Genomic DNA, 25,399 nt, shown 5'->3' on the forward strand with positions numbered 1-25,399 from the left:
AAGTTTTAGAGAAATTTAGCTTTGGTACTAATTTTAAGAAATGGATCAGATTAATATATAAAAGCCCTATTGCCACTGTTATCACTAATAATTGTAGATCCCCCTTTTTCCAACTTTTTCGGGGTATGAGACAAGGATGTCCGTTAAGTCCTCTGTTATTTAAGTTGATGTTGGAACCCTTGGCTATTGCACTTCGTGAAGCTAAAAATATTCAAGGAATTTCTATAAATGGGACTATTCATAAGATCTCCCTTTATGCGGATGATCTTTTGGTTTATATTTCGAATCCCGAAGAATCTATTCCTAGCTTATTGAAATTATTAAATGAATTTGGGTTGTTCTCGGGATATAAATTAAACCTGCATAAAAGTGAGTTATTTCCTTTAAATGATTCCGCTTCTATATATGATAACATTCCTCTAAAAGTTACGGATTCTTTTAAATATTTAGGTATTACCGTTACTAAAAATTATGGAGACCTTTATAGAACTAATTTGATTCAATGTTATAAAACATGAAAACTTGCAAGGGAGATGAATACTTTTTATAGGCACTGTAATGCAACAGATTAACAGAACTACAATCTGAAAGCACACACTTAAATGTATTTTACAATTGGTATTTACATAAACCACATGATTGCTGTTACATTGGAGTTCTCAGTAAAGGGGATCATTGATAAAATATGGAAGCTGTTAATAGCAACAAATTCCCATCTACAGTGCAATTCAGTGGCTTTGCAGGAATTGGTAGTTTTACTTACTGATTCAACAGAAGCAGCAGGGATATCAAGATTCTTATCTTTTAAACCTTGATCCTGAAGCTAACTTCTTGGTTCATTTGTGAGAAAATCTTGAAATTGTAATTCAGATGACGAGTTGGGTTTTTTTTAATATATGGTTAGGTTTTGTAATCTTATAATCAGTCCTGTGATCATGTTTCATTATTTGTGTTAATTTCAAGATATTTAATTATCGAGTTGTTTTGTTTAATTACCCTTTAAATAATGCTGAAGTTTAATCTTATTAATTTAAGAGCAATAAATCTAAAACAAATATGCTGGAAGTAATGCTCATTGGCGTTGAGTGTGCAAGCAGCTGTTATATTTGACAATTCCTGTGTTTTATAAACTTAGTAGCAACAAATTAAATTATTGTTCAACGTCATTAAATTAATTTAAATGGTCATAATGATCACTGAAGAACCCACAAATGTGCAGTGTTTATTGTCAAAATCATTATTTTTCATAAGTAACACTAACTCAATATTATTGTATTATTAAAATATTTTCTCATGAATATTATGGAGTACAGTGGAGTTTTAATAATCTACCATATAATTCTGTGCAATCAAGTGAGAGTCTTGACTTCCTGATAGTTTCAAAAGTAGTTGTCACATCAGGGCAGCTCGTAATAATATGTTCAGACCACCAGGTTTTATCGCAGCCTGACTAGCCAAGAAGTCTCTTGTGAACATCCAAGAGAGTGATACAATTTTTTAGACCATCGATATTACCTTTAATTTTAGAGCACGTAAGCTAGAATTTGCACTCTTTTTAGCTTTACAGCAGTTGATGCAAAGATTGAATTAGGAAATACTTGCTTCTTGAGGTGGTACCATGACTAACATCAAATGCTAAGGTGGTTCAGCTACAGCTGGAATGAAATTTTTACAGAAAGTGAAAGTATGATCACTAAATACATAAAACAAATCCAATAAGACTTTTTTTTAAGGTAGAAAGTAATTCTTAGTGCGTAATGGATAAATTGACCTATCATTCTCTTCTAATGATGCTGGGAAGTAGAAATACCTATTGTTGTATCTGTAAGAGGTGTGGATTGGTGAATTAATCCATTATGATAAAATTGTTTTCTCTTTATGTAGCACTTTCTTTGTAACAAGTAACCGCTTGGAAAGTGTCCATAGAACTGTTTACTTTATGGGGTAGATGGGAATGAAATTAGTGTTCTGCAGAAATGGATAAAAGCAAAACCAGATACCTTACAGTCCTATTGCTCCAGTGTGTTCTTCATTGTTTATGTAACTTACATTTCAAGTGAGTAATTTATCTTAGAAGAAATATGAGTGGTAAACATATTTTACCAGACTTCTACTTAACAATTTGCAGAATCTTTCTGCAACACAGCATATTGACCATTCGTGAATTTGTTACAAGTTTGTGCAGAGCAAAGTAAATAAATTGGGAATAAATTACGGGAATTGCATGTGAAGGGGTTTGGAAAGAGCTGCATAAAGATCTGAGAAGACTTGTGGTCTTTGAACAGTTATAAAATGGAACAATGCTTGATGCAAATTTGAGGTTCAGGTGGCAAATGGAGTTTAATTTGTTGCACTTTCACAAACCTATTAATTTTCAAAATTGTGTCTGTTTTGCAGCATTTGCTATAAAGACCCCAACACTCTACACCTTCCAACTGAAAGGTTCTCTCCAGTTCGTCGTTTCTCAGATGGTGCTGCTAGCATACAGGCATTCAAAGCTCATCTAGAGAAAATGGAGAAAAGCACAAACACAAACAGTAGCATAAAGCAGCTGCAGCAGGTGAGCAATTAGACAGCACTGATTAGAAAAAGTCAAGCCGCCCAGGGTGGAGATCTGAGGCTCGGAAGTAGTTTAATTGATCTCATTAGCCATTCCCAGACATAGAATCACAGAGAATGATGCAGTCTTTTAGCCCACCTGCCCCATGCTGACCTTTTGCCCATTTACACTATTTAATTTGCCTTCATTAGGTCCAAATTGTTATCTGCCTCTTAACTTTATCAATTGTAAAATTAAAAATAAATAAAAATCTGATTCTACCACACCTCGAGCAGGGCATTCCTGATGTCAACCATTCTCAACATTTAAAAAAAAAACACTCCCCTTCACCCCCTCCATCCTTATATACCCTTTACAACTCCCTCCTCTCATTCTAAACCTATGATATCCCTACCATGGAGAAAATGATGTTGATTATTTATAATATTTATGGTTTTCATAATATTATATGCTTGTATCAGGTCACCCCAAGCCTCCTTAGCTCGAAGGGAAACAAATCTAGTCTATTCAATTCCTCCCCCTAACTAAAATCTTCCAATTGGGTAAATCTGGAGACAGAAGAGATTGAAAACAATCAATACCTCTGGCTGCTTGGTTTTTGTTTCTGATGATTTTCCTCTGCGTTCTGTCCAGTACAGCCCATGTTATAGTGTACTGACCAGAACCGCACACAATATTCCTAGTGTAGTTTAACCAGTGTTTTGTAAAAATTAAATTGTGTCCTAAACAATGTATTCTAAACCTTGATTTATGAAGGCAAATGTGCCATATGCCTTCTTCACTAGCCTATCTACCAGTGTTTCTCTTTTAGGGAACTATGGACTTGAACCTCAAGGTCCTTCAATTCTTGAACATTTCTTGGTGCCCTGCATTTATTGTCCATAATTATCCAACTCATTTGTCTTCCTAAATTGCATCATCTCACACTTGATGGGATTAAATCCCATCTGCCAACAAGTTTTCTACCTGATTTATATCCCACCTTAGATAACAATAGACAATAGGTGCAGGAGTAGGCCATTCGGCCCTTCGAGCCAGCACCACCATTCACTATGATCATGGCTGATCATCCACAATCGGTATCCAGTTCCTGCCTTATCCCCATTACCTTTGATTCCGCTATCTTTAAGGGCTCTATCCATCTCTTTCTTGAAAGCATCCAGAGACTTGGCCTCCACAGCCTTCTGGGGCAGAGCATTCCATATATCCACCACTCTCTGGGTGAAAAAGTTTTTCCTCAACTCTGTTCTAAATGGCCTACCCCTTATTCTTAAACTGTGGCCTCTGGTTCTGGACTCAGCCATCAGCGGGAACATGCTTCCTGCCTGCAGCGTGTCCAATCCCTTAATAATCTTATATGCTTCAATAAGATCCCCTCTCAGCCTTCTAAATTCCAGAGTATACAAGCCCAGTCGCTCCAATCTTTCAACATATGACAGTCCTGCCATCCCGGGAATTAACCTTGTGAACCTAGGCTGCACTCCCTCAATAGCAAGAATGTCCTTCCTCAAATTTGGAGACCAAAACTGCACACAGTACTCCAGGTGTGGTCTCACCAGGGCCCTGTACAGCTGCAGGAGGACCTCTTTGCTCTTATACTCAATTCCCCTTGTTATGAAGGCCAGCATGCCATTAGCTTTTTTCACTGCCTGCTGTACCTGTATGCTTGCTTTCAGTGACTGATGCACAAGAACACCTAGATCTCGTTGTGCTTCCTCTTTTCCTAACTTGACTCCATTTAGATAATAATCTGCCTTCCTGTTCTTACCACCAAAGTGGACAACCCCACATTTATCCACATTAAACAGCATCTGCCGTGCATCTGCCCACTCACCCAGCCTGTCCAAGTCACCCTGCATTCTCATAACGTCCTCCTCACATTTCACACTGCCTCCTAGCTTTGTGTCATTGGCAAATTTGCTAATGTTACTTTTAATTCCCTCATCTAAATCATTAATATATATTGTAAACAGCTGCGGTCCCAGCACTGAACCCTGCGGTACCCCACTGGTCACCGCCTGCCATTCCGAAAGGGACCCGTTAATCGCTACTCTTTGTTTTCTGTCAGCCAGACAAATTTTCAATCCATGTCAGTACTCTGCCCCCAATACCATGTGCCCTAATTTTGCCCACTAATCTCCTATGTGGGACTTTATCAAAGGCTTTCTGAAAGTCCAGGTACACTACATCCACTGGCTCTCCCTTGTCCATTTTCATAGTTACACCCTCAAAAAATTCCAGAAGATTAGTCAAGCATGATTTCCCCTTCGTAAATCCATGCTGACTCGGACCAATCCTGTTACTATCCAGATGTGTCGTAATTTCATCTTTTATAATTGACCCCAGCATCTTTCCCACCACCGACGTCAGGCTAACCGGTCTATAATTCCCTGTTTTCTCCCTTCCTCCCTTCTTGAAGAGAGGGACAACATTAGCCACCCTCCAGTCCACAGGAACTGATCCTGAATCTATAGAACATTGGAAAATGATTACCAATGCATCCACGATTTCTAAAGCCACCTCCTTAAGTACCCTGGGATGCAGACCATCAGGTCCCGGGGACTTATCAGCCTTCAGACCTAACGGTCTATCCAACACCATTTCCTGCCTGATATAAATTTCCTTCAATTCATCCATTACCCTAGGTCCTTTGGCCACTATTATACCTGGGAGATTGTTTGTGTGTTCCCTAGTGAAGACAGATCGAAAGTACCTGTTCAACTCATCTGCCATTTCCTCGTTCCCCATAATAAATTCACCCGTTTCTGTATTTAAGGGCCCAATTTTGGTCTTAACTATTTTTTTCCTTTTCACATACCTAAAGAAGCTTTTACTATCCTCCTTTATATTCTTGGCTAGTTTACCTTCGTACCTCATTTTTTCTCTGCGTATTGCCTTTTTAGTTACCTTCTGTTGCTCTTTAAAAGTTTCCCAATCCTCCGGCTTCCCACTCGTCTTTGCTATGTTATACTTCTTCTCTTTTATTTTTATACTGTCCATTACTTCCCTTGTCAGCCATGGCCTCCCCTTACTTCCCTTAGGGTCTTTCTTCCTCTTTGGAATGAACTTATCCTGCACCTTCCACATTATTCCCAGAAACACTTGCCATTGCTGTTCCACTGTCATCCCTGCTAGGGTATTGTTCCATTGAACTTTGGCCAGCTCCTCCCTCATAGCACCATAGTTCCGTTTGTTCAACTGTAATATTGACACTTCCGAGTTTCCCTTCTCCCTCTCAAATTGTAGATTAAAACTTATCATATTATGGTCACTACCTCCTAATGGCTCCTTTACCTCGAGGTCCCTGATCAAATCCGGTTCATTGCACAACACTAAATCTAGAATTGCGTTCTCTCTGGTAGGCTCCAGTACAAGCTGATCGATAGGACGGATACCCTTGAATAATCATTTCCCAGGCCCTGTCCACTTGAAGCCATGTCTCTGTTATCCCCACAACATCATACTTACCAATTTCCAACTGTGCCTCAAGCACATCCACTTTATTTCTTATACTCCGTGCATTCATATACAATACTTTTAATTCATTACTCCCCTCACCTCCCATATCAGTTCCTATATCACTTGGCCATACTGTACGATCCCCTCTTGAGCTTTCTGCTCTGTTGATTCTGCTGTCTTTCTGAACTTTTCTTATCCTCAATTTCCCTTTATCTCCATCCTTATGTTTCCAGTTCGTCCCCTCCCCCCGACTACTTAGTTTAAACACACCCGTGTTGCAGAGGCAAACCTGCCTGCCAGAATGCTGGTGCCCCGCTTATTAAGGTGCAACCCGTCCCTTTTGTACAATTCATCCTTACCCCAAAACATACCCCAGTGGTCCAAGAATGTAAATCCTTGCTTCCTGCACCAGTTCCTCAGCCACACATTCAGATCCATTATCTCCCTGTTCTTGACCATTCCAGCACGGGGAACTAGAAGCAAACCGGAGATAACCACCCTGGAAGTCCTGCTTTTCAGCCTTCTTCCAAGTTCTCTGAAGTCACGCTGTAGAATGTCTTTCCTCTTCTTCCCCACGTCATTTGTGCCGACATGCACCACTACTTCTGGATGTTCACCTTCACTCTTGAGGATTCCCTGCAATCGGTCCGTGACATCCTGGATCCCGGCACCAGGGAGGCAACACACCATCCTTAAATCTTGCCTGTTGCCACAGAAACCCCTTTCTGTACCTCTCACTATGGAGTCCCCTACTACCACGGCTCTGCCTGACGTCTGTCTCCTCAGCTTTGCTTCAGCGCCAATTGTTGACTCGCAGATCTGACCGCCTCTCAGGCTGGCTTCATCTTCTGTCCCGACAGCTTCCAAGAGGGTGAACCTGTTTACGAGAGGCACATCCCCCGGGGTCTCCTGTACTTCAAGCATCCTTTCCTTGCTCATTGTCGCCCCACTTCTCTCTTCCAGTATCCTCGGTGTAACGACCTCTCGTTTTCCCGGATGAACCTAAGGTCATCCAGTTGCTTTTCCAGTGCTGCAACATGGTCCTTCAGAAGCTGAAACTGGACATATTTTCCATAGGTGTAGGAGCCAGAGGCACTATCAGTGTCCCTGACCTCCCACATCATGCACGCAGCACACTGAATCAGTCTAGCAGTCATCTCTTCACCACTTCTCACCCTCTCCAAGTGTGGCGTAGTCTCCTCTCTCAGCCCCCTCGCCGAAGACTCTCGAGAGGTCCTCACGTGAAGTGAAGCTTGTCCTCAGCCTCTGCTCGCCGAAGTCTCTTGAGCCAAAGCCTTCCTACTCTGTCTCCCTCTACTCCGTCCCCTGCTACAACGTCACCCGCTCCGTCAAACTGCTCTCTTTCAAATACTCCGGCTGACTGACGGACTGACTTGCACGCTCTTGCACCGTCCTGTCCCGATCAACTGCCGAGTAAAATGGCCGACTTCCACAAACTGCTCTCTTTTTAATACTCCCTTCTTATTCCCTTACTCACAGTAACACCAATTTCTTTGTCATCTGAAATCTAAATACCCCGAAAGCTCATTCTGCACCATCATGCCCGTAAATGCCCAGAGGTGGGACATACTCAGAGATGCTGAGCAGATACCGATATTGAATATTGACTACCTAAATTAGATGGCCTCCCTACTATTGTATCCACCCTGCTATCCAGGCTAAAGAGTTGATTACTCCTGAAGATAAGCTTGTTTGGAAAAAAACAATGCCATTAAGGAGAAGAATTTCATTTTTCAGTAATATCTCAACTAATTTCGCAGCTAAAGAAAATACTCAAAGTCGGATTCCTCTGAATGGGATACCTGTGATGGGAAGGTATCTTTGCTTGGATATGTGGAAGTTTTTTACCAATTAGCTTGATTATGTAACCTACTGAAATTGAAGCTTTGTTTGAATTATGGGTATGATGGGTATCAAGTGCAGGCCCTAATCAATTGCTCCTTGACAATTGTTCACTTATGTGATAAAATGAAAATGGAAAAGAAGCTGTTTTAACCAGCAGTCTTGGATAATTTTACTCTCAATTCATGATCTGGGGATTGCTGGCAATGACAGTATTGATTGTCCATTATTTATTTTCCTTTAAGAAATTGATGAAGAACTGTGATCAACTACATTTGATCATTTACAAATAGCGAAACCTAAACTACAAATAGGGAAAAGTACTTGTGAATACTGAGGGTTGTTCATTCAGTTTACCTTTGATTATTAAGCAAAATATTGTCACATTACACCAGAAGTAAGCACTTACTATAAACACTTTATGATACACATGTTAGATGATTATTGTATTTGTCAGAAATGAAAATCAGAGCATTCATTTATCTTACATATAAATAAAGCAATTTTATATTTTGATTGATAAGAGAATTATTTTTGATTATTCTTGCTTGGATTGGTCACTACAAATTTCGGAGCTCAAATTTCAAATCTTGTCACCAAGTGACCACCTCTAAGCTCTTTTCATTTTTAGGAATGTGAACATTTGCAAAAGATATATGGAAATGCAATGGATGAAAAAATATTTGAGAAGACGCAACAACAGCACATTCTTTATCAACAAGAACAGCAACAACAGATTCGACACCAACAGATTCAGGTAGGTAATGATTTAAAATGGTATGCCCTATGTTCTATGAATGCTATTGAACTGACTGATTTTCATAGAGTCATAGGACACTTCAGCACTGAAACAGGCCCTTTGGCCCATCTAGTCCATGCCAAACGACTATTCTGCCTAGTCCTATCTATTTGCACCTGAACCATCCGTGTATTCATCCAAGCTTGTCTTAAATGTTAAATTGAACCTGCATCCACCACTTCATTTGGTATTCTTACCACCTTCTGTGTGAAGTTCTCATGTTCTCCTTAAACATTTCGCCTTTCACCCTTACCATGATTTCTAGTTCTAGACTCATTCAACCTCAGTGGAAAAAGCTTGCTTGTATTTACCCAATCCATACCCCTCATAATTTTGTACACCTCTATCAAATCGCCCCTCATTCTCCTACACTCCAGCGAATAAAGTCCTAACCTGTTCAACCTTTCCTTATAACTCAGGTCCTCATTTCCTGACAACATCCTTGTAAGTTCTTTCTGTACTCTTTCAATCTTATTTACATCTTTTGCCTTTTCAGTTGAAAAGAGAGGACTTCAGAGAGAAGGATATATGGAAACATTTAACATTTTAGTTTGTTGAATGGTACCAATAATTTGTGAGATTAAGAAGACGAAAGATTCAGTTGTGCTACAAGAATTTTTTGTTAGGTTCAATGGTAGAAAAACATAGTCCAGCCTGTATAAAAGGCCTTTTTAGATTTTCAGGAGTGTCAAACTAAGGGAGGCAGGATGTACAGGTTATGGAAAATTATAGAGTATAGATTTAATTGCATAGTAAGCATTAAAGTAAAAATTGTGACTATTATAGTCATAGCTGGAAACCAGTGCATTGATTACTACTTATTTTTTTTTACTGCCAAACGCAATAATTCATTTCTTTGCCACTAAAGGAATGTATTCGCCCAGCACAGCCTTCACCTCCATTGTCAACCGCTTCATTAGTACAACATGTGGAAAACCAGCCAGCATTAATCACTCACCAGCTTCAGAGGTGAGCAATCCAAGCGCATTTTATCCTGGCTTGGGTAATTATATAATAATGTCTTTTATAATAACTATAAAATGATATCCTCTGGGTCTGATCAAAGGTGTATTTGGTCATCTTGTATGTCTTTTTTACGATTGAAGTCACTGCTGGATACTTATATGCAGAGAGATAAGTACTGCAGAACTTATTGGAGCTGGACTTATTGCATATCATTGTGTTATCGCCTGGACTTGCGTACAGTTGTTCCGAGATGGAGCAAGTGATTGCCTTGGGCGTTTTTATTGGGATTGCAAGACCCTGTTGGACATTGGTAATGTAGAATACTACAAGTCCAGTTCACTGATTCATTGGTGAGATCAACGGCAGTGAAGCTATGTTGCCTTGGTTGTGGCAAAGTCTAGGTCAAGGCTGTGGGGTTGCCTGTTGCAGCCAACAAAGAGATGCCAAAATGGTTTGGAACACTTGGTGCTGCCCTTCAGTGTTCACTCATTGAAAGAACTAGCTGGACCAGGACATCTTGCCATCAGTTGTACAATCATGCACTCAGGGACTTGAACTATATTATCTTTTTCTTTGTGAATTTTTCTGAAGTTCTAACCATTTGTGCTATTTTGCAGAATGCTGTGTGCTGTTGTTAATGTGTATTGCATCTTGGCACCAGAGGAATGCTGTTTCATTTAGCTATATTCAAGTATGGCTGAATGATAATTAAACTTGAAGTTGAACTTTTTAATTTCGTAAGCACTGTATTTTCATAAGTTTATTAATATTGTGATTCTAATTGACTGGCACTTCTGATCCTTTTACTGTGAGTTTAATTCTCATGCCAGACTCTCATAATCAATAGTAACACTAAGAGAGTGCTGTCCTGTTGTAGCTGGCAGACCAGATGTTGGGCTTTGGTTCTCAAGTTTGTTCAGACAATTCAAATGAATTTTAAAGCTCTAATTTGCACATAAGGGCTTGGAGTTCTTCCAATATCCAGAACATTGCTTTGGCAAGTCATTGTTGTTGAATGAATGATGATTTTTCAAAAATAAGTTGGTGTGCAATTGTGAATAAGCTGTCATATGAATTGGAGCAGATGAACTTGCATGTTAAATCACTTGAGGAACAATGCAGCAATGAGGTAGTATTGATTTTTTGACTTGCCATTTGCTGAAAGCTTCTGTTTAAATAATAAAAAGTTGGTATTGCTATTATTAACATGGAATTAGTTTGAAAGTAGAACAATTGGAATACACTATAAGATTTTTAAACAGACTTTAAAGAGGCGCCATATTCTCGATGGGCCAAATAGCCTAATTCTGCTCCCATGCGTTATGTTAAATTAAATGTCCTTTTAATAAATATGCTTCTTCAGTATCTTTCAAACTTTATTAATTGGAATATGGCTAGTGCTTTTAGAACTGTAATATGTGAAGTATTTGTGAAATTTTATGTTTATAAGCTTACTTCCAACCACACCAAGCAGTACTTGTTTAAAAAAAAAATCAAAACCCTGTTATATGAAATTTGGCTAATGGTTAAAACACATATATTGCATAGGCTCTTTAAAATCCCATTTAATTTGGGTGTGATACGTTTATAGGAAGTTGTTATTTAATAAAGTCACTAGAAAGCTCTACAATTCAAATAAAGTAACATTTTGATATTATATGACAAAGGTTCATTAATTGAAACTTCTTTTATTTGCCACCAAATTACAACTTTAAAAATTGCCTTCTACAGGTTACGAATTCAACATGAACAGTCGAGCCCCCCTCCAAACCATCCCAACAATCATCTCTTCAGCAAGTCTAATAACAGTCCTCCACCTGGCACCACAGCCATCATGCAGTCCAGCAGTAAGTATCGTCTAATGCCATTTATAGAGGCTAGGTTATCCAGACTAAACACCTTTTGGTACTCTAATTTATTTTGCTTAATGTCTGATTAATGTTGTTTTGATGTTGAAGCAGTAAGAATCTAATCATAATCTCAATCTTACAGCATTCTGGTATTACCTGCCTGCTTTTAACATTCTGGATAATATATAGTCAAACAACTTTGCATATCTTGCAACGAGCAAACAGAACATGGATTTGTCTGTAGTTTTATTTGTAAATTTGAACATGGTGAATATTCTCCATGTATACAAGATGCTTGGCTGATTGAACAAGTGAAACATACTTTTCTGCAGCCTATAATATTACTCATTTAAGCTACTTCTAGTTTTTTTTATATACTGTGTTTTATGGCACTCTCCCATTCTAAATTAACTAAGGTCAACTAAAAACTGTAGTACATTCTCATGTGAAATACTCAGTTTAACATCTTCCATCTTCATGCTTGTTGTCCGGTTATGTGTAGTTGCATAGTTAAAACAGGAATTTTCTTCTGGCAATAAAATCCATGGTTGCTAAATCATTATTTGGGTATAAAATCAGTCTAGAGATTCTGACCAAAGCTGTTCAATTGAATTAATGAGTTAATTGGGCCTTCTATTAATATTAAGCTATTTGAAACTTTCCAGGTTCCCAGGCTAACATGGGATCTTGCTGGAAATGTTTCACTGGAATGAGTAGACTGGACCATTGCAGTGGAAGTTCACTGTCTGAAATGGATGTTTTTACATTTTTAATTTTTTAGGTTGTGCTGCAGCCTCCCCATCTCAATTTCAAGGCATACCCTCCCAACATGCTCTATTTCAGCAGCCCAGTAATAGCCCTCCTCCTCCAAACCTTAATCTTCCCCGAATGAATTTACAACCTGGATTGCCACAGCAGTCGCAAGCACAGCCAGTTACAATTCAAGTCCAGGAACCACCTGATATGCTCAGCAACAACTTGCTACAAAGTGCTGGGCAAAATCTGCACACCACACGTCCCCGTGGAATCATCGGTTCAGGGAATCAGATTCCCCTTCAGCAGAGAGGTTTGCACATGCCATCTCTTGGGCTTGGACAACACAGGGCCTTGGCAAAGCAACTGAGTGCAGATAGTGCAGAGGTAAACAGGTAAGAGTACACTTGAATCACATTGCTAAGTTTTAATATTCGAGCTGATTAAAATTAAAAGCTTGTAAGGAATCTTGTAGCTTCCATAGTTAAGCAGGAATTGGATCTGTTGCCAGCAGTGTGTTGTCAATACTCGTTAGAACTATTTCTGCATTACTGATTCAAAATAACAAGTTGATCTTTTAAAAAATTAGGCTTTGATTCTTAATTTTAGATTTTATTTTTAATTTGCATTTTAATATGGTTAATATAATTATCTTCAAATGGAAATCTTCACACAGCGTGTGAAATTCGACTTCAAAATACTTTTAATTTATGATTTCACTGCGATATGTAGATCAAGATATTTTATTGGGAAATTAAGATGAATAATGGATGACATTGTTTCTGTGTATTTTGGAACAGTGTATAGCAGAAGAAAAATGAAGAACTCCAGAGCCAAACCAAACAAATGGTACTAAATTTTAGCAATACACACAAAATGCTGGAGGAACTCAGTAGGCCAGGCAGCATCTATGGAAAAGAGGAAACAGATGCTTCTGGCAGAGACCCTTTAATATGTGTCCTGAAGAGGGGTCTTGGCCCAAAATGTCGACTGTTTCCTCTTTTCCATTGATGCTACCCACCCTGCTGAGTTCCCCCAGCATTTTGTGTGCATTGCGTTGGATTTCCAGCATCTGCAGATTTTCTCATGTTTGTGGTACTAAATTTCAGCTTGGTTCTGGATTACTTCATCATTTGTAAATGACATTGTAGTTTTTAAAGCATTAAAGTTCAGAAAGGAAGCTACTACAAAAACCACATATTTATACAAGCTTCACGGGAGTGTTAGTAAATTTGACTAAATTGTAAAAGCGATTTCAGGGCAGGTAATAATAGAGATGGGTTTGAAGAATTATCTTAATTGGAGGGAAAAAAACACTAAAGTTAGGCTGGCTGCTTAAGACACCAGCAGCTGAAGAAATGGCCTTGAGTGTTGGGAGTAATTAATAAAGAGGCCAGAACTGAAGGAGAGCCAATATCATGGAGAATCTAGGAATAGAGAAGAGTCCAGAGATAGAGGTTTGGGTTGAGGATGTACAGTTCTGAAGCTCAACCCCAAATTTTTAAAACTCCCTACTTCTGAATACAACAGAAGTAGGAAAAGGCGTGCTCCAAAAGAGATGGCCTGACCTATAAATGTTTTAATACATTTGTGAGCATTCCATTTAGCTTTCCAATAGTTAAAGGAAGATGCTTAGGGAATAATGTAAATTACTTTACAATGCACATATGCAAGGAAAGGCAATAGTATTTCCTCTGACTCTCCCAAGTTTAGCTAATAATATTGGTTCAAAATCCTATTTGAGGATCAGATTCTCTGACCTCTGTCTTGCAGGGCAGAAGCTGTTTCATTTGACTTCCTTTGAACCCTCCTCTCAAATTCCTCACCGCCAATGTGCAACTCATACATTAGTTGCTGCAGGTTCATTTCCCGTAGTAGTATTCTGCTTTAGAGTGCTGCCCAACCAATGGAATGCCAAGCCTGCTAAACGGGATTTCTCCCCCACTGTTGTTAATGCAGTCTTCACTCATATAGCTTTCACTTTACACACATCTGCCCTCACTTCACACCCCCCCACCACCAGAAATAACAGGGATAGAGTTCCCTTAATCCTCACCTACCACCCTACAAGTCTATGTATCCGACATACAATCCTCTGCATCTTCTGCTACCTCAGATTGGTTCCCAACACCAATTCTTCCCCTCCCCTTTCCTCTTCATTTTTCACAGTGATTGGTCTCTGTATGACTTCCTGGTCAGCTTGTTCCTCACCTACCGATCCTTCTCTAAGCACTAATCCCTACAGCACACTAAGTGTTCACCTCCCACACTGTCATTCAGGGCCCTAAACAGTCCCTCCATTTGAGGCAGTCCTTTACTTTTGAATCCATTGGTGTCATTTATTGCATCCAGTGCTCCCTGTGTAGCATTCTCTATAGCAGTGAGACTTGACGCAGATTGGAGAATTGCTTTGTTGAACACCTTTGTTCTGCCCGCTGTAGCAGCCATGATCTACCAGTAGCTGGTCATTTTAATTTTACTTCCCATTTCTATACCAACATGCCTGTCTACAGACTGCTCTACAGTTAAGTTGATACTGGATGTAAATTATATATTCCGCTTCAGTAGTCTCCAGCCTGATGGCATTCTTCTAACTTCCGCTAACCACCTCTCTGTACCCTCTCTCTCCCCACCTTCTCGATCCACCCATCACCCACACATTCCTCCCATCTTTTCCCTTTCTCACCTCCTTGCCTTTATTCCACGTTCCACTATCCTATCAGATTTCACCTTCTTCAGCCCTTTGTCACTTACAGCCTTCTCATCTGTATTTACTAATCACCTGCCAGCTCTTGTACTACCACTTTTACCACCTTGTATACTGTCTATCTCACTTCTTTCTTTCCAGTCCTGATGATTGGCCTTAGCCTGAAACATTGACTGTCCATTTCTCTCCCTAGATGCTGAATTCCTCTTGCTTTTTGTGTGTGCCGCTAATTAGACTGACTCCCTGGGGAATAATCCGGTTACAGGTCTAATGCACAGAACACAGGAGCAAAGCTATTTCCTTCTCCCTCTTACCACACTGCCCTGTTACTGTAATGGTTAATAGCTGTGATAATACTGTGCCATTACGTGAACTGCAGATGCTAGTTCAATCTGTCTTTGAGCGTTTTTTAAAAATCTCTAATATGGAAGTTCACTGATATATATTCAGACCCAAAACCTAGGTCAAGGTTTCAAATGCTATCTTGCAAGATCTACAGTAGAATTCTATAAATATAACTTCTCGGTTTACAATATAAAATAAAAAATCCAACTTGCTCACTAATGTCCTGATACTCCTATGAACTAGCTTATATGTGACTGTCAGTTTAATTCATAACTATCATAAAATTTTTAACACTGATCTCTATTTGTTTTCAGTCGCCCTATTAGTCGATTTTCTCCTTTGAGCTACGATCAGTCGCACTTGCACCCTCACCTTTTCCAGGAGCAGCTTCGATTTTTAACTAACAACTTCAGTCCAGCAACAGCTATGTTTTCCCAAGGCATGAAAGTTACACAGATGGACTCACTTTCAAACTATAACCAAACCATAGCTGGTAAAGCCATCATGCAGCATGAGCATCAACAAAATTTCACAGCTTCATCACTACATCAGGCATTGCTTTCTCCAACGCCACCTGACTACACAAGACACCAGCAAGTTTGTCAGCAGTATGGCCATATGATTCAGGGACTGCTTTCACCCAGGCACTCGTTGACAGGCCAACAGGACTTGCGCTTACCTCCTGCTGAAATGCCACATTTTTTAAAACGTCACCAGCGGCAGCAACATCAGCAAGAATATGACTTGCTGAGACACATAAACCAAGGGGCGGGGGATGCTGGAAACATGACTGCCAACTTATGCGGGCACCAACAGACTTTATCAGAGCGACAAACATTAAATATGCCGTATCATAGTACAGAACCATATCATCAGCATCATCTACTGCAGGTCAGAGGCCAAGATCATATTCCACAGCCCCCTTCGTCATCCCAAGGCCACAGTTTTGTACATCACCCCCCACTGATGCATTCGGAGAGTATGGAGGAGGACTGTGTGAATGAGGGGAACAGGGAGGGGTATCCGGACAATACTGACTCAACTGACACATCCACCAATTGCTGTCAAGAGAATCCAGAGCTGCTCAATATTATTAGGTGTGGGGCTGCAGAGACACGACTTGCAAATATAAATCATGTGCACAAAATGGGTGTTTCACAGCCGTACAGTCATCAGGCAGTCCCTGGCTTTGCAACAGGCAAAGTGCCAAGCAGAGGTAAGTGATGAAAAGTAGCATTTATTAATAATGGGATGACTTTTCATACAATTCCTTAACACCTGATCATTACAGAAAGAAAACTTTCCTGGTATCTCACCTTAAATGATTTTTGTATAGTCTGGTCCTGAATAATACTCAGTCACTTAATCACTTAAAATGACATTGATGTTTCGCTAGCACTTACAGTACTAGTTAGTTATAAAAGAAGCCTGACATGATTCTTTATTCAGCAGATTTATTTTTTATTTGCTTTACCAAAATTTAATACTGGAAAAACTTCACCAGTGATGGGACTGGTGTCTGACAAATTGCATGCTACTGACATGCAGGATGTTAACTTTCTGTTCAGGAGGCTGTAACTATAATCATTGTTTGCCTAATCCATCCTCCCACTTTGAACCTTCCCTGTGTAACCATTATTCTGACTTGTGAGTATCCATATTTTCCTTGTTGATAAAAAATGAAATCAAATCTTTAGAAAGAGGTGACATAAGAATGGAAGATGTAGATTCATTCTGGGTAGAGTTAAGGAACTGTAAGGGTAAAAAGACCCTGATGAGAGTTACATATAGGTCTCAGAAAAGTAGCCAGAATGTGGACTAGAAATTACAATGGGGAATAGAAAGTGCATGTCGAAAGGCTAGTGTTACGATAGTCATGGGGGATTTCAAGAGGCAGATAGATTGGGAAAATCGAGTTGGTGCTGGATCCCAAGAGGGGGAATTTGTAGGATGCCTACAAGGGGAGATCAGCTATTCTGGATTGTGTGTTGTGCAATGAACCAGAATTGATTAGAGAGATAAAGGGGACTAATGACAGGATTCTGTCTGCAATTTGAGAAGGAGAAGCTAAACTCGAATGTATCAATACTACAGTAGAGTAAAGGAAATTACAGAGGCATGAGAGAAGAGCTGGCCAAAATTGATTGGAAGGAAACGCTAGCAGGGATGATGGTGGAACAGCAATGGCTAGAGTTTCTGGGAGCAATTTGGAAGGTGCAACACAAATACGTCCCAAAGGAGATGTGTTCTAAAGACCCTGATGGGAGTTACATACAGGCCGCCGAACAGTAGCCAGGATGTGGGATACAAATTACAACGGGAGATAGAAAAGGCATGTAATAAGGGCAATGTTACAATAGTCATGGGGGATTTCAATATGCAGGTTGATTGGGAAAATCAGGTTGGTGCTACACCCCGAGAGAATTTGTAAAATGCCTATGAAATGGCTTTTTGGAACAGCTTGTGGCTGAGCCCACTGTGGGAAACACAATTCTGGATTGAGCGTTGTATAATGAACCAGATTTGATTAGGGAGCTTAAGGTAAGGGAACCCTTAGGAGGCAATGATCATATAATGAGAGAAATCACCCTGCAATTTGAGAGGGAGAAAATAATGTCAGATGTATTAGTATTACAGTGGAGTAAAGGGAATTACAAAGGCCTGAGAGAGGAGCTGTCATCCTGAGGGATGACAGCAGAACAGCAATAGCTGGAGTTTCTGGGAGCAACTTGGAAGGAGTAGGGTAGATGCATAACCAGCCAGTGGTGTAGTAGCATCCGCACCAGAATTCGAGGCCGTGGTCTCGAGTTCGAATCCAGCTGGCTGTCTCCTTGCGTGTTTTCCACCCATGCTGGGTTGAGCATCGAGCTAGAAACTCAGCCTCAAAAAAAACCAGACAAATGCTAAAGAGTTGGAAAGGTTGCTGCCCGATGCGCCACAAGGCAGAGAGAGAAACAAGGGTAGGTACATTCCAAAGATGAAGAAACATTCTAAAGGGAGGATGAGGCAGGTGTAGCTGATAAAGCAAGTCAAAGATAGCACAAAAGCAAAAGAGGGGGCCTATAGTGGAACAAGAATTAGTGGGAAGTTAGAGGATTGAAAGCTTTTTAAAAACCAACAGAAGGCAACTAAAAAAAACACAAGGAGAGAAAAGATGAAATATGAAGGTAAGCTTGCAAATAATTTCAAAGAGGATACAAAAAGTTTTTTCAGATATATAAAGAGTAAAAGAGAGATGAGCATGGATATTGAGCTGCTGGAAAATGACGCTGGAGAGGTAGTAATGGGGGCCAAAGAAATGGTGGACGAGCTTAATAAGTATTTTGCATCAGTCTTCACCGTAGAAGACACTAGCTATATGCCATAAATTCGAGAGTGTCAAGGGCAGAAGTGATTGCAGTTGCTGTTACTCAGGAGAAGGTGCTTGGGAAACTGAAAGGTCTGAAGATAGATAAGTCACCTAGACTAGGTGGGCTACATGCCAGAGTTCTGATGAGGTTGCTGAAGGAATTGTGGAGACCTTAGTAATGATCTTTCAAGAATCACTAGATTCTGGAATGGTTCTGGAGGACTGGAAAATTGAAAATGTCACTCCACTCTTTAAAAAGGGAGGCAGGCATAAGAAAGGAAATTGTAAGCCAGTAAGTCTGACTTTAGTGAAGATGAAGTCCATTATTAAGGATGAAGCTTTGTGATACTTGCAGACACATGATAAAGTAGGCCAATGCCAGCATGGCTTCCTTAAGGGGAAATCTTGCCTGACAAATCTGTTGGGATCTGATGTGAAATAACAGGCAGGATAGACAAAGAAAAACAAATCATAAACAAGAAATTCTGCAGGTGCTGGAAATCCAAAGCAACCCAGACAAAATCCTGAGGATATAACAGGCAGGATGGACAAAAGAGAGTCAGTGGATATTATTCACTTGAATTTTGAGAAGGCTTTTGACAAAGTTCTGCAAGAGGCTGCTTAACAAGATAAGAACCGATGCTATTACAGGAAAGATACTAGCATGGATAGAGTATTGGCTAATTGGCAACAGGCAAAGTGTTGGAATAAAGGGGGCCTATTCTTTTGGCCTCCAGTGACAAGCGGTGCTTTGCAGAGGTCGGTATTGGGACCGCTTCTTTTCACGTTATGTGTCAACGACTTGGATGATAGAATCAACGGCTTTGTGGCCAAGTTTGCAGACGATAACAGAGATTAGGTGGAGGGACAAGTCATGTTGAAGAAGCAGGGTGTCTGCAGAAGAACTTAGATTGGGAGATGGGGCAAAGAAGTGGCAGGTGGAATATAGTGTATGGTCATGCAGTTTGGTAGAAGGAATAAAGACATAGACTATTTTCTAAATGGGGAGAAAATTCAAAAGTTAGAGGTGCAAAAGGATTTGGGAATCCTCGTGTAACTTGCAGGTTGAGTGGATGGTAAAGAAGGCAAATGCAATCTTAGCATTCATTTCAAGAGGACTAGAATATAAGAGCAAGGGTGTAATCCTGGAGGCTTTATAAAGCATTGGTCAGACTGCACTTGGAGTGTTGCGAGCATTTTTTGTGCCTCTTCTCTAAGAAACTGCACTGACATTGGAGAGGGTCCAGAGGATGTTCACGAGAATGATCCCAGGAATGAAAGGGTTAATGTATGAAGAACCTTTGATGGCTCTGGGCCTGTACTCGCTGATGTTTAGAAGAATTGGGGGGATCCCATTGAATATTGAAAGTGCTAGATAGAGTGGATGTGGAACGGATGTGTCGTGAGTCTAGGATCAGAGGGCTCAATCTCAGAATAGAGGGACACCTATTTAGAACAGAGATGAGGAAGAATTTCTTCAGCTAGAGAGTGGTGAATCAGTGGAATTTATTGCCACATACAGCTGTGGAGGCCAAGTCACTGAGTATATTTAAAGCAGAGGTTGGTGGTTTCTTGGTTAGGGTGTCAAATGTTACGGGAAGAAGGCAGGAGAATGGGGTTAAGAGGGATAATAAGTCAGCCATGATGGAGTGACAGAGCAGACTCAATGAGCTGAATGACTTAATTCTGCTCCTATTTCTTATGGTCTTATAGTCTTATAAATAAACTTGAATATTGATAAATAAAGTTTAATCTTGAATCGAGTTGTTTCTGCATTTAAAATGTTTGTGGGTTGGTAGGTTATTTTAGGGACTGTAAATGTCTCTACTGTGTTGGTGAGTGGTAGAATCAGGGCATATTGATGAGAATACAGGGATGATTATCTTAGAATTATTAACGTATTCATGCTCTCAAAATTGTGTTAACATGTTAAGGCTATTCTAAAAGCTTAGAAATTGTTTTTCAGAAAGTAATTTCAGCATGGAGGTCGGTGACCATTGGTGTTCTGCGGGGATCTGTTCTGGGACCCCTTCTCTTCGTGATTTTTATAAATGACCTGGATGAGGAAGTGGAGGGATGGGTTAGTAAATTTGTTGATGACACAAAGGTTGAGGGTGTTGTGGATAGTGAGGAGGGCTGTCAGAGGTTACAGCGGGACATCAATAGGATGCAAAACTGGGCTGACAAGTGGTAGATGGAGTTCAACCCAGATAAGTGTGAGGTGGTTCATTTTGGTAGGTCAAATATGATGGAAAATATAATATTAATGGTAAGACTCTTGGCAGTGTGGAGGATCAGAGGGATCTTGGGCTCTGTGTCCATAGGATACTCAAAGCTGCTGTGCAGGTTGACTGCGGTTAACAAGGCATACGGTGCATTGGCCTTCATCAACTGTGGGATTGAGTTTAAGAGCCGAGAGGTAATGTTGCAGCTGTATAGGACCCTGGTCAGACCCCACTTGGAGTACTGTGCTCAGTTCTGGTCACCTCACTACAGGAAGGATGTGGAAATCATAGAAAGGATGCAGAGGAGATTTACAAGGATGTTGCCTGGATTGGGGAGCATGTCTTACGAAAGTAGCTTGAGTAAACTTGGCCTGTTCTCCTTGGAGTGACGGAGGATAAGAAGTGATCTAATTGAGGTGTATAAGATGATGAGGGGAATTGATCGTGTGGATAGCCAAAGGCTTTCTCCCAGGGCTGAAATGGCTAACACGATGGGTCATAGTTTTAAGGTGTTTGGAAATGGGTACTGAGGGTGAGTTTTTCCACACAGAGAGTGGTGGGTGCGTGGAATGCACTGCCGGTGGCGGTGGTGGAAGCGGATACAATAGTATCCTTTAAGAGCCTCTTAGATAGGTACATGGAGCTTAGATAAATAGAGGGCTATGCTCTAAGGAGATTCTAGGCAGTCTGCAGAGTAGGTTACATGTTTGGCACAACATTGTGGGCCGAAAGGCCTGTAATGTGCTGTAAATTTCTATATTCTATTGTAGTTGTTTTTCTGAAATCAAAAACAAAATTAGTGCATCTAATGTCATTAATTCAGCAATATTACAAGCCAGAAATGTCAACTACTGATGTATCGTACATCACTTTTAGCTTTTGATAAGGATGTTTCAGCTTTAGAAGGGTGGATTTTATTTAAATGTTAGCTCCCAAAAGCAGAATTTTATTCACTTTCCAATTTGAATTTAGTTTCTCACTTAGGCTTGCATTGATAATTGGTGCAGACCCAATACTTCAGGCCCCAGTAAAAGAAGTCTGGCATTTAGACAACTGCTAATTACTATTACATGGCTTTGATTCAATAGATTGTGACAAGTTATTCGTCCTTAACATTTGTCATTTATCTTTCTGTTAGTCACTGATGTTAAAAGCATGCCTCTTCTAATAAAACTTCATTAATTCCTGCAATACCGAGAGCTTTGCTACTAATAACATGATTAACATTAGTGTATTTGCTCATGACATGAAAATAGTTGGAAGGGCATGTTGTGATGAGGATTATGACTTGGCTGTGGGATATAGATAGATTGAGTGGGCGAAAACTTGGCAAATGGAGATTACTGCAAGAACGTATAAGGTCATGTATGAGGTAAGTGGAATTAAAAGACATTGGCATCTCAGTAGAAAATGACTGCAAAGTACAGAGAGGTAACAAAAAGAAGAAAATCTGCAAATGCTGGAAATCCAAGCAACACACAAAATACTGGAAGAAGTCAGCAGGCCAGGCAGCATCTGCAGAAAAGAAATAGTCGATGTTTTGGGCTGAGATCCTTCGTCAGGACCAAAAAAAATGAGGTTAGAGCAAGAAGGTGCAATAGAGGAGGCCATGGACTGGCATATGGAAATGGGAAGTAAAATTGAAGTGGGTGACCACCATTTTATTTCCCATTCCCATTCCGACATGTCAGTCCATGCCTCCTTTCCTGCCGCGATGAGGCCACACTCAGGTTGGAGGAACAACACCTTATATTCCGTCTGGGTAGCCTCCAAACTGATGGCATAAACATCGATTTCTCGAACTTTCGGTAACTACCCCCACCATTCCCATTCCTGTTTCCCTCTCTCACCTTATCTCCTTACCTGGCCATCACCTCTTTCTGGTGCTCTTCCCCCTTCCCTTTCTTCCATGATCTGTCAGACCTCTCCTGTCAGATTCCCCCTTCTCCAGCCCTTTATCTCTTTCATCAATCAACTTCCCAGCTCTTTACTTCACCACTTCCCCTCCCCCAGTTTCACCTATCACCTACCACCTTGTACTACTTCCTCTCCTCTCCCCACCTTGCTCTAACTTCTCATTTTTTTTTCCAGCCCTGATGAAAGGTCTTGGCCTGAAACGTCTACTGTTTACTCTTTTCCATACATGCTGCCTGGCCTGCAAAGTACAGAGAGGTTTAGTTTTCCTTATGCATGAATCATGTTAACAGACAGATACATCACGTAGTTAAGAGAGCAAGTAGCATATATTGGCCTTGACTGCAATAAGGATGTTTGTTGCACAGGGTTTTGCTGAGGTCTCACCAGGAATACTGTGCATAGTCCTGGTCTCTTTACCCAAGAAGGAAAATAATTGTGTATTTTTAGGGATATAGTTATATAGCTTTGGCAGTCCAAAAGAGATTCACTTGGCCAGTTGAGAAGAATATTCTGTTGAGAGGCTAAAGGGGTTGGCTCTGAATTCTTTGGAGTTTAGGAGAACGAAGGGTGATCTTATTGAAACAAATAAGGTCCTAAGGGGTTATGCCAGATTAGATGTTAAGATGTTTCCATTTGTGGGAGAATCTCAAACAAGGGGACATAGTTTCAATATAAGGGGCTAGCCATTTACAACTGAAGTATGTTGGAGGGTGCTGAATCTCTGGAGTTCTCTGTCCAGGGAGTTGGAGGCTAGCTTATTAGAAGTATTAAAGTGGAGGTAGATAGATTTTGAAAGGTTGGGCTTGAGAGCTGTCTGTAGAGAGGATGGGGAGATGGGTGTTCTCACACAGTGTAGATATTAAGTTCAAGTGTAGATCAGCCATGATCATATTGAAAAGCAGGAGAGGGCAGGAGGCTTGTGAAGCCAAGTGGCGGCCTCCTCCTCATGTTCTTTCTTGTGTTCCTTTGTTTTTGTGTATAGTTCAAGTGATTAGGAAATGATATGTTCATCAGTTTTGGATGCTACAGTGTGATAGAAGACAGTAATACAGATGAGCTAAATAGGAAAAGTGTTATGAGATCCTGAACAACAACATAATAAATATTAATCACTTCAGCTGGTAAATTGTAACAGATGATGTGAAACTGCTTCAAAACTTTCTCTTATTTCAGAGTCCATAACAGGGGATCGAATGGATGGAAGGGCCCCTATGCAGCCAATGGAAGTAAATGATCACAATGGAATAGGTTACACAAGACAGTCAACTAAAATTCTCCAACGGCATCACACCATTCAGACAAGTGATGATGCTTATGTATGTGCAAAGTATTTAATTCTCTTGCACCATTAGCTGTTAAATAGCTTGATTCCCTTGATTTACAGTGTGATAGAGAAGTTTTAAGCAAAATGATGTACATGGTTAATATATTCAATTCTTTTGTTTTTCATATTTATTAACCAGAAACTGTGTTTTTTTTTCAGTCTTGGCCCAGCAACGTTCAAAGTTAATTACCATTGATTTAACCAAATATTATGATTGGAAGTCACCAAGATGCATGATATTTAACTATGATCCCTTAAAACATTGGCAAAATCTTCCTCTAAATTTCTTCTCTTTAACTGTGGCTTCATCCCAACTCCTTCGTAATGTAATAAAAGACAAAAAACTGAAAATACTCAAACAGGTCTAGCCAGCATCTATAGAGGCAGAAACTGAGCTTACAGTTTAGGTCAATGACCCTTCATCAGAACTGGAAAAGTGAGAAAATGTGCACATTTTAAGTTGCAGAGTTGTGAGGCATAGCCATGCCAACCTTTGAGTCATTAAGAATAATCCCATTTGTCCTCATTTGGTTTGTATCGGTCTTAACTATTTAAGTGCCTGTTTGAATGTCTCTGAAACATAGTGATTGTATCTGATTCTGTGTTTCCTCTGGCAATGAGTTCCAGATATCAACTGCTCCCTATTTTTAAAAAAAAGTACCTCCTCAAATTGCTTTAAAATCCCTTCCTCTCATCTTAAATTTATGCCCTCTTGTTTTAGAAACATAGAAAACCTAAAGCACAATACAGGCCCTTCGGCCCACAAAGCTGTGCCGAACATGTCCTTACCCTAGAACTACCTAGGCTTTACCCATAGCCCTCTAATTTCTAAGATCCATGTAGCCATCCAGGAGTCTCTTAAAAAGACCCTATTGTTTCCGCCTCCACTGCCGCGGCCAACAGCCCATTCCACGCACTCACCACGCTCTGCGTAAAAAACTTTCCCCTGACATCTCCTCTGTACCTACTTCCAAGCACCTTAAAACTGTGCTCTCTTGTGCTCGCCATTTCAACCCTGGGAAAAAGTCTCTGACTATCCACACGATCAATGCCTCTCATTATCTTGTTCACCTCTGTCAGGTCACCTCTCATCTTCCGTCGCTCCAAGGAGAAAAGGCCGAGTTCACTCAGCCTGTTTTCATAAGGCATGTTCCCCAATCCAGGGAACATCCTTGTAAATCTCCTCTGCACCCTTTCCATGGTTTCCACATCCATCCTGTAGTCAGGCGACTGGAATTGAGCACAGTACTCCAAGTGGGGTCTGACCAGGGTCCTATATAGA

The 25,399-nt window shown here is 40.3% G+C and overlaps 1 protein-coding gene across 16 annotated transcripts in view; it reads left to right on the plus strand.

The window, feature by feature from the left end:
* The window catches only part of sik3 (SIK family kinase 3), a 444,540-nt gene that overhangs the window by 386,985 nt on the left and 32,156 nt on the right, over positions 1-25,399 (plus strand). For all 16 annotated transcript variants that reach the window (XR_011889794.1, XR_011889796.1, XR_011889795.1 and 13 more), the window contains 7 exons: positions 2,398-2,560; positions 8,514-8,639; positions 9,550-9,650; positions 11,379-11,494; positions 12,279-12,645; positions 15,617-16,518; positions 23,967-24,109. Coding sequence is in view for 3 of the 16 variants with exons in the window: in XM_072283868.1 (XP_072139969.1) it covers positions 2,398-2,560; positions 8,514-8,639; positions 9,550-9,650; positions 11,379-11,494; positions 12,279-12,645; positions 15,617-16,518; positions 23,967-24,109 (1,918 nt within the window). In the remaining 13 variants the exon portion in view is untranslated. The remainder of the gene's footprint in view (positions 1-2,397; positions 2,561-8,513; positions 8,640-9,549; positions 9,651-11,378; positions 11,495-12,278; positions 12,646-15,616; positions 16,519-23,966; positions 24,110-25,399) is intronic.

This window comes from Mobula birostris, chromosome 20 (genome assembly GCF_030028105.1).
Source record: "Mobula birostris isolate sMobBir1 chromosome 20, sMobBir1.hap1, whole genome shotgun sequence".
NCBI classification, from domain to species: domain Eukaryota; kingdom Metazoa; phylum Chordata; class Chondrichthyes; order Myliobatiformes; family Myliobatidae; genus Mobula; species Mobula birostris.